This window comes from Nerophis lumbriciformis, linkage group LG39 (assembly GCF_033978685.3).
Source record: "Nerophis lumbriciformis linkage group LG39, RoL_Nlum_v2.1, whole genome shotgun sequence".
NCBI lineage: Eukaryota > Metazoa > Chordata > Actinopteri > Syngnathiformes > Syngnathidae > Nerophis > Nerophis lumbriciformis.
Window position 1 is genome coordinate 4,439,132 of NC_084586.2, and position 10,869 is coordinate 4,450,000.

At 38.9% G+C, this 10,869-nt stretch overlaps 1 protein-coding gene across 9 annotated transcripts in view; it reads right to left on the reverse strand.

The window, feature by feature from the left end:
* The window catches only part of ttll6 (tubulin tyrosine ligase-like family, member 6), a 52,924-nt gene that overhangs the window by 37,520 nt on the left and 4,535 nt on the right, over positions 1–10,869 (reverse strand). For 6 of the 9 annotated variants that reach the window (XM_072912722.1, XM_072912723.1, XM_072912721.1 and 3 more), the window contains 3 exons: positions 5,974–6,145; positions 5,717–5,864; positions 5,586–5,623 (listed from right to left, as the gene is read on the reverse strand). In XM_072912722.1, coding sequence (XP_072768823.1) covers positions 5,586–5,623; positions 5,717–5,850 — 172 coding nt within the window. In that variant the 5' untranslated portion in view covers positions 5,851–5,864; positions 5,974–6,145. Of the gene's footprint in view, positions 1–5,585; positions 5,627–5,716; positions 5,895–5,973; positions 6,146–10,869 lie in introns of those variants that run through there. The other 3 variants (XM_072912725.1, XM_061931983.1, XM_061931985.1) reach the window with 3 other exon arrangements.

Here is a 10,869-nt window from a genome sequence, read left to right on the forward strand (position 1 = left end):
TAATGCATACAGAGTCCCCACATGGTACAACAACACACACTAAAGATGAGTGTATTATTATAGCGGAATAATGCATACAGAATCCCCACATGGTACAACACACGCGCTAAAGATGAGTGTATTATTATAGCGGTGTAACGCATACAGAGTCCCCACATGGTACAACAAACACGCTAAAGATGAGTGTATTATTATAGCCGTGTAACGCATACAGAGTCCCGACATGGTACAACACACACACTAAAGATGAGTGTATTAATATAACGGTGTAACGCATACAGAGTCCCGACATGGTACAACAACACATGCTAAAGATGAGTGTAATATTATAACGATGTAACGCATACAGAGTCCCAACATGGTACAACAACACACACTAAAGATGAGTGTATTATTATAGCTATGTAACGCATACAGAGTCCCCACATGGTACAACACACGCGTTAAAGATGAGTGTATCATTATAGCGGTGTAACGCATAGAGTCCCCACATGGTACAACAACACAAACTAAAGATGAGTGTATTATTATGGCGGAGTAATGCATACAGAGTGCCCACATGGTACAACACACACACTAAAGATGAGTGTATTATTATAACCGTGTAATGCATACAGAAGTCCCCACATAGTACAACAAACACGCTATAGACGAGTGTATTATTATAGACGTGTAACACATACAGAGTCCCCACATGGTAGAACACACACGTTAAAGATGAGTGTATATTATTATAGCGGTGTAACGCATACAGAGTCCCCACATGGTACAACACACAAACTAAAGATGAGCGTATGAATATAACGGTGCAACGCATACAGAGTCCCGACATGGTACAACAACACACACTAAAGATGAGTGTATCATTATAGCGGTGTAACGCATACAGAGTCCCCCCATGGTACAACACACGCGCTAAAAATGAGTGTATTATTATAGCGGTGTAATGCATACAGAGTCCCCACATGGTACAACAACACACACTAAAGATGAGTGTATTATTATAGCGGAATAATGCATACAGAGTCCCCACATGGTACAACACACAAACTAAAGATGAGCGTATGAATATAACGGTGCAACGCATACAGAGTCCCGACATGGTACAACAACACACACTAAAGATGAGTGTATCATTATAGCGGTGTAACGCATACAGAGTCCCCACATGGTACAACACACGCGCTAAAAATGAGTGTATTATTATAGCGGTGTAATGCATACAGAGTCCCCACATGGTACAACAACACACACTAAAGATGAGTGTATTATTATAGCGGAATAATGCATACAGAATCCCCACATGGTACAACACACGCGCTAAAGATGAGTGTATTATTATAGCGGTGTAACGCATACAGAGTCCCCACATGGTACAACACACACAATAAAGATGAGTGTACTAGTATCGCAGTGTAACGCATACAGAGTTTCCACATGGTACAACAACACACACTAAAGATGAGTGTATTACTATAGCGGTGTAACGCATACAGAGTCCCCACATTGTAGAACACACACGTTAAAGATGAGTGTATATTATAGCGGTGTAACGCATACAGAGTCCCCACATGGTACAACACACACACTAAAGATGAGTGTACTAGTATAGCGGTGTAACGCATACGGAGTCTCCACATGGTACAACACACACACTAAAGATGAGTGTACTAGTATAGCGGTGTAACGCATACAGAGTCTCCACATGGTACAACAACACACACTAAAGATGAGTGTATTATAGTGGTGTAACGAATACAGAGTTCCCACATGGTAGAACACACACTAAAGATGAGTGTACTAGTGTAGCGGTGTAACGCATACAGAGTCCCCTTAAGTGAGGGACAGTAAGTGTTCACAAGTGTGTAACTGGGTGGGTAGCTATAGTGCTGTTGGAGGAAAATTTTCCCACATTTGAGCAAAATGAAACGCCTTAGAAATGACTAGTTTTGGCCTTGGTTGTGCTTGAAGAAGACAAACAAGATGAATGCACCCTATGTTTTATATCTTTGCAAATACACACACACTGTTTCTTATTTAGGTTCCGGAGGAAGAAGTACCAGCTGCAGGGAGCGAGAGTAGAGGATAACGCGCTCAGCACACATGTCAAGCTCACTTCCAGTTTCGATACCCGCTAAGTCAGTGCTGCAACATGGACAAAAACATGTAAGGGCGTATATTTTCAGAGGTTGCTCCGACCTTTAGATAGCTCAGTTCACTCCCCCAGATCTGGTGTTAGTATTGTTTGTACTTGCTCTTTTTTTGTAGAATAAATTGTTAAAAGTTTAATTCTAGGCACCTCTCATCATTTTAGACAGCCTTCGAATAAAATAATCTGGGTGGACTCTTCCCTCCTAAAAGGGAGGGTCCTAATAGTGCCAAGGGGAAGGCAGAGCTTGAAAACTCTATTCCGTTGTAAAAGTCTCCTGTTTGGAACACTTCAACTTGAAATATGTAAACAAAAACAAGTGGATAAGAAAAATGAAAATAATCATTCACAACCTTCAAATTGTATGTATTATTACATTGTCTCAGAAAGAAACTGATATTTATTGGAGAATTACGTGCCGGATCTTTTCATGTTTTACATTTTGTTACTTACCGTACCCAAAGTAAACTAAGCTGCCCCATTAAAACTGAAGTAAATACCACGCCATGACGATGGCGTACGTTACACGAGGGGTGTCCAAACTTTTTCCGCTGAGGGTCACGAACTGAAAAATCTAATTAAGCGGGGGCCAATGTTTATATTTGTCATTTTCAAAACCTATAAAACATATCTATTTTATTAACATTTGGGCCTTCCCTCCAGTTTTGTCCCAGGCACCCGGAAGACTGAGTCATAAAAATGTTCAAATTAGGTGATTTATAATTTTTTTTTTTCAGTTTGAATCTCGAGATTAACTTCAGATAGATCTGTCGACATTAATTAAAATATTTTTTTGTGTAAGTTTTAAGCCCTTTTTGTTAAAGTAAACCCTGTTTTTAATGGCGAAAATACAAAATATGATCTTCTATAAGTGGAATATTTGATGTGAAGTAATTACAGCCTTAAATAGGTCAATAATTTATAACAATGTTGATTTTGATTCATTATTAATTTATGAACAATGACAGTTTTTTAAAAATCCCACTTAAATTCTCAGAAATCCAAAAGGGCCCAGTTCATAATTTTTTTTAACTTAAATATCTAGACTTGGGGTGTCCAAACTACAGATCGCAGGCCAAGCGTGGTCAGGATGTTGCATTCATTTTAATGGTGTGAAAGCTTAGATGCTGATGATATGTTGCCATCTAGTGGACAACATGAGTTTTTCAGGTCAATGACCTTTAAATGATATCTTGATCAGAAGTATGCACAGCATTTTATACGACCCAATGCAAATAACCTTCCCTAGTCATAGTGCAAAAAAAAGAACAACCAACATATATACATATAGTTATATATATATATATATATAACTAACTATATGTATATATATATATATATATGTATATAGTTATATATATATATAACTATATATATATATATATATATATATATATGTATATAGTTATATATATATATATAACTATATACATATATATATATATATATATATACATATATACAGGTAAAAGCCAGTAAATTAGAATATTTTGAAAAACTTGATTTATTTCAGTAATTGCATTCAAAAGGTGTAACTTGTACATTATATTTATTCATTGCACACAGACTGATGCATTCAAATGTTTATTTCATTTAATTTTGATGATTTGAAGTGGCAACAAATGAAAATCCAAAATTCCGTGTGTCACAAAATTAGAATATTACTTAAGGCTAATACAAAAAAGGGATTTTTAGAAATGTTGGCCAACTGAAAAGTATGAAAATGAAAAATATGAGCATGTACAATACTCAATACTTGGTTGGAGCTCCTTTTGCCTCAATTACTGCGTTAATGCGGCGTGGCATGGAGTCGATGAGTTTCTGGCACTGCTCAGGTGTTATGAGAGCCCAGGTTGCTCTGATAGTGGCCTTCAACTCTTCTGCGTTTTTGGGTCTGGCATTCTGCATCTTCCTTTTCACAATACCCCACAGATGTTCTATGGGGCTAAGGTCAGGGGAGTTGGCGGGCCAATTTAGAACAGAAATACCATGGTCCGTAAACCAGGCACGGGTAGATTTTGCGCTGTGTGCAGGCGCCAAGTCCTGTTGGAACTTGAAATCTCCATCTCCATAGAGCAGGTCAGCAGCAGGAAGCATGAAGTGCTCTAAAACTTGCTGGTAGACGGCTGCGTTGACCCTGGATCTCAGGAAACAGAGTGGACCGACACCAGCAGATGACATGGCACCCCAAACCATCACTGATGGTGGAAACTTTACACTAGACTTCAGGCAACGTGGATCCTGTGCCTCTCCTGTCTTCCTCCAGACTCTGGGACCTCGATTTCCAAAGGAAATGCAAAATTTGCATGGTTGGGTGATGGTTTGGGGTGCCATGTCATCTGCTGGTGTACTATCTATCCATCCATCTATCTATCTGTATATATATATATATACACACACAGGTAAAAGCCAGTAAATTAGAATATTTTGAAAAACTTGATTTATTTCAGTAATTGCATTCAAAAGGTGTAACTTGTACATTATATTTATTCATTGCACACAGACTGATGCATTCAAATGTTTATTTCATTTAATTTTGATGATTTGAAGTGGCAACAAATGAAAATCCAAAATTCCGTGCCTTTCGGCACTCAACCAAATTTTTTTAGCCCAATGTGGCCCCCAAGTCAAAAAGTTTGGACACTCCTAATCTAGACAAACTTCAGTTCTATCCGGCGATTATAAATTGTCATCATTTTTTTGGTTATTTTATGCCGTTTTTGTCATTACAAACATTGCTTTTTTATACAGTAGGAAGGGGATTCATATGGCCCCATTTGTCGTAATTTACCTGACACATGAAACGTGACGAATTGTGGATTTGCACTGTCCACTTTAGCCACAAGACGGCAGTAAAGTGTTTTGGGGCAACTCCAACTTTGACCGCAGCGTCAGTTGCTATATAGAGTGGCGCATTCCATCATTTTCATCAGACTGCATTGCAAAATGACTTCCCCCCCAGCTTCCCTACTGTGTAGCAAACACACAAAATTTGCAACATTTTCTCCTAAAAATATTTCAAACTGAAATATTTAATGTGATGTAATTGGAGCATGAATTGGTCAATAATTTCTAACAACATGGACTTTGATTCATTATTATTTTTGAGCAATGCCAGATTTAAAGAAAAAAACAGCCTGCATGGCAGCTTTGAGTTATTAAGAGTCAACATTGCAACTTTTTTTCTGATTTTAAATAACGGGACTCTTGCCTTCACGTAATCAAACAAGCTTGGTGATCGTGTTGCCAACAGTCCAGAGTGTCTCTGTAAGTATAATTCTATTGTTGATGCAAATAAATGTAACTGACAACCTTCATTTCCCTCTGATTAAATAACGAACATGCGGCGAGGTGGGAGAGAACCGAGGTCTTTGGGAGTCCCCCACCAACAGTTGCACCAGTAGTATTTTATTGTGTATGTGAGATCTAAACGTACCACTTTCATACTTGCAGGTGGTCAAGTTGATCCACAGTCAACTGAAAGACAAGAAAGGACACAGGGGGACAGAACAGGCCACCTCGTTGCCATGACAACAAGAGGTGTACGAGATCAACAGTTAAAGGTACCTCCTCTTAATCTTTCTCTTCTTCAGGGTGTTCTCCAGCGCGCAGCTTGCTGTGCTCGCCGTCTGCGTGTTGTCGGGATCGCTGTCATGCCGATGGTCTCCAGCGTGAACGCCGGGCGTCTTTGGCAGAGCCATCCTCAGCGCACGGACTGGACAAGACCGTAAACACCCTCGTTCATCTTACGTGGTCAAATAGGTTCATGTCTAAGAACTTTGCTTCAAGTCACTTTCCGTGAGTCCGAAATGTTAGTGACTCACGTTTGCAGCCTACATGAGACGGAGCACAGGAGGACTTTTCTGCCGTCCCTGCACCCCGCGTTGATGCCAAAATCCGTCTGTCAAGACCCTGTGGCACGTCCAACTGGATGAAGCCCCCAGCTTTAGGGCCTCCATGTCAGTCTGCAGATGTCATGGCGGAGGGTGCTGGCATCTGGTGGGCCATCAAAAAGTGTTAGAAAACATTTCATCCCTCGTCCTTCGATAAGTTTGACATTTTGTGCGCTGAAACAGAAGCAGTGCTTCTCACGTTGCTCACTGACAAGCATGGAACCTTCAACTCAGCATATCAGCTCGAATTAGGAAAATCAACTGCAGCTTTTTTGCGCCAATTCACACTTGTGATGTGATGTTCGCAAACAAATCGAGTCTTTTCAACGGATCTTTTAAGTGGAACCGAGTCCCACTTGTGAGCCGTTCGTTTGAGAGACGTTTTTTTATTCACATGCAAATTAAGCGTCGACAATTGCCCACTCTGCACTTGTGTGCCAACCGACTGGCAGCTGGACTAGAAAATGAGTCCAAGTTAAAGGAAATATAGCAGCATTTAGTTAACTTTTTAAAATTAAAAACATATATTGTTACATGTAAAAATATCAAAATGTATGTACATATTATTTAATGAATATTATTTTTAAATTTTAAATTTTCTTCTATTTATTTAGGCACAAAACGCAAAAACTGTAGTGGTTCTCAAACTATCTCCAAGTACCACCATAATGACCATCATTAAAATACAGTAGGATAGTAGGCCTAAATATTCATTCAAAACAAGACAGAAGTTTTATTTAACAAGTATATTTAATATTTTTGACCATAGTAACATTACACACAGTTTGAACAGTAACACTGTGTTTAAAATTTAGGAAAATACAACACTGTACTTTAATCAAGAGATTATTTGGCGTACCACTAGATGGAACCCGCTAATAGTGCATGTACAATTTGAGAATCACTAGGCTAAAAACTGTGGTCGTACTCTAACGAACCTCTCCTGGGGACTTGGAACAAATGAGCCGCGGTTAAAATGACATATACTAGACAGATGAGCAATACTAAATTGCGAAGGAATTTTGCCTACACCACAGGATGTAGGCGTGGCACGCCACCAAACTGTACTCTAATGGTTTGCCGCAAAACTTTCAACATGAATAACTTGGCTTCACAAATTCAGATATTGATTATAATTGGTGCAAATTATGATGATGACATTAGATGTGTCAGTACATTTGGATTTTGGGTACCCATTCTTGGTGGGTGTAGCCTGGTGGCAAAAACTGCTCCTCACCATTATTAATTAAACTGTCATTACTTCACTTAAGATCAGGGGTGTCAAACCTTTTGACTTGGCCGCATTGAGTTAAAAAAATTTGGTCAAGGGCCGAAAGCCAACTGCATGTAAAGTAACAAATAAATATATATATGCATATACAGTATATTTATACAGTCGTGGTCAAAGGTTTCCATACACTTGTAAAGAACATAATGTTATGGCTGTCTTGAGTTTCCAATAATTTCTACAACTCTTATTTTTTGTTATAGAGTGATAGGAGCACATACTTGTTTGTCACAAAAAACATTCATGAAGTTTGGTTCTTTAATGAATTTATTATGGGTCTACTGAAAATGTGACCAAATGTGACCACAGAACTTTCCTCCAGAAGGTCTTATCTTTGTCCATGTGATGTCAGATGAAACAAAAATTAAGCTGTTTGGCCACAATACCCAGCAATATGTTTGGAGGAGAAAAGGCGAGGCCTTTAATGCTAGGAACACCATTCCCACCGTCAAGCATGGTGGTGGTAGTATTATGCTCTGGGCCTGTTTTGCTGCCAATGGAACCGGTGCTTTAAATGGGACAATGAAAAGGAGGATTACCTCCAAATTCTTCAGGACAACCTAAAATCATCAGCCCTGAGGTTGGGTCTTGGGCGCAGTTGGGTTTTCCAACAGGACAATGACCCCAAACACACGTAAAAAGTGGTAATAGAATGGCTAAATCAGGCTAGAATTAAGGTTTTAGAATGGCCTTCCCAAAGTCCTGACTTAAACGTGTGGACAATGCTGAAAAAACAAGTCCATGTCAGAAAACCAACAAATTTAGCTGAACTGCACCAATTTTGTCAAGAGGAGTGGTCAAAAATTCAACCAAAAACTTGCCAGAAGCTTGTGGATGGCTACCAAAACCATCGTATTGCAGTGAAACTTGCCAAGGGACATGTAACCAAATATCAACATTGCTGTATGTATACTTTTGACCCAGCAGATTTGGTCACTTTTTCAGTTGACCCATAATAAATTCGTAAAAGAAGAACCTACTCAGTGGCCTAGTGGTTAGAGTGTCCGCCCTGAGACCAGTAGGTTGTGAGTTCAAACCCCGGCCGAGTCATACCAAAGACTAAAAAAATGGGACCCATTACCTCCCTGCTTGGCACTCAGCATCAAGGGTTGAAATTGGGGGTTAAATCACCAAAAATGATTGCTGGCCGTGGCACCGCTGCTGCCCACTGCTCCCCTCACCTCCCAGGTGGTGATCAAGGGGGTGGGTCAAATGCAGATGACAAATTTCACCACACCTAGTGTGTGTGTGACAATCATTGGTACTTTAACTTAAACTTAACTTGTATTTTAGTAGTAAGTAAGCAAACAAAGGCTCCTAATTAGTCTGCTGCCTAGTGTGTGTGTGATAATCATTGGTACTTTAACTTTAATTTAACTTAACTCCGTGAATGTTTTTTGTGATAAACAAGTATGTGCTCCAATCACTCTATAACAAAAAATAAGAGTTGTAGAAATGATTGGAAACTCAAGACAGCCATGACATTATGTTCTTTACAAGTGTATATAAACTTTTTACCATGACTGTGTATATATATATATATATATATATATATATATTTAGCGAGAAAGATCGAGAGAGAGATAGAGAGAGAAAGAGAAAAAGAGAGAGAGAGAGTGAGCGAGAGAGAGCGAGAGAACGTTTAAGAGGAGGTACCTAAACAAAAAGATTTTAGTATAAGTACTTTTTGAAAATTTTGAGCACATTTAAAACTACTGCGATAATAATAACCGTGATCATTTTGGCCACAATAACCGTGATAAGAAATGTATTTGTAATATATACTGCGCCACGCCGTCCCTAATATATATATATATATATATATATATATATATATATATATATATATATATGTGTATATATACACAGTATATATATAGTATATATATATATATGTATATATACAGTATATATATATATATATATATATATATATATATACATATATATATATATATATATATATACATATATATATATATATATATATTCATATATATATATATATATATATATATATATATACACACACACAGGTAAAAGCCAGTAAATTAGAATATTTTGAAAAACTTGATTTATTTCAGTAATTGCATTCAAAAGGTGTAACTTGTACATTATATTTATTCATTGCACACAGACTGATGCATTCAAATGTTTATTTCATTTAATTTTGATGATTTGAAGTGGCAACAAATGAAAATCCAAAATTCCGTGTGTCACAAAATTAGAATATTACTTAAGGCTAATACAAAAAAGGGATTTTTAGAAATGTTGGCCAACTGAAAAGTATGAAAATGAAAAATATGAGCATGTACAATACTCAATACTTGGTTGGAGCTCCTTTTGCCTCAATTACTGCGTTAATGCGGCGTGGCATGGAGTCGATGAGTTTCTGGCACTGCTCAGGTGTTATGAGAGCCTAAGTTGCTCTGATAGTGGCCTTCAACTCTTCTGCGTTTTTGGGTCTGGCATTCTGCATCTTCCTTTTCACAATACCCCACAGATTTTCTATGGGGCTAAGGTCAGGGGAGTTGGCGGGCCAATTTAGAACAGAAATACCATGGTCCGTAAACCAGGCACGGGTAGATTTTGCGCTGTGTGCAGGCGCCAAGTCCTGTTGGAACTTGAAATCTCCATCTCCATAGAGCAGGTCAGCAGCAGGAAGCATGAAGTGCTCTAAAACTTGCTGGTAGACGGCTGCGTTGACCCTGGATCTCAGGAAACAGAGTGGACCGACACCAGCAGATGACATGGCACCCCAAACCATCACCCAACCATGCAAATTTTGCATTTCCTTTGGAAATCGAGGTCCCAGAGTCTGGAGGAAGACAGGAGAGGCACAGGATCCACGTTGCCTGAAGTCTAGTGTAAAGTTTCCACCATCAGTGATGGTTTGGGGTGCCATGTCATCTGCTGGTGTCGGTCCACTCTGTTTCCTGAGATCCAGGGTCAACGCAGCCGTCTACCAGCAAGTTTTAGAGCACTTCATGCTTCCTGCTGCTGACCTGCTCTATGGAGATGGAGATTTCAAGTTCCAACAGGACTTGGCGCCTGCACACAGCGCAAAATCTACCCGTGCCTGGTTTACGGACCATGGTATTTCTGTTCTAAATTGGCCCGCCAACTCCCCTGACCTTAGCCCCATAGAAAATCTGTGGGGTATTGTGAAAAGGAAGATGCAGAATGCCAGACCCAAAAACGCAGAAGAGTTGAAGGCCACTATCAGAGCAACCTGGGCTCTCATAACACCTGAGCAGTGCCAGAAACTCATCGACTCCATGCCACGCCGCATTAACGCAGTAATTGAGGCAAAAGGAGCTCCAACCAAGTATTGAGTATTGTACATGCTCATATTTTTCATTTTCATACTTTTCAGTTGGCCAACATTTCTAAAAATCCCTTTTTTGTATTAGCCTTAAGTAATATTCTAATTTTGTGACACACGGAATTTTGGATTTTCATTTGTTGCCACTTCAAATCATCAAAATTAAATGAAATAAACATTTGAATGCATCAGTCTGTGTGCAATGAATAAATAT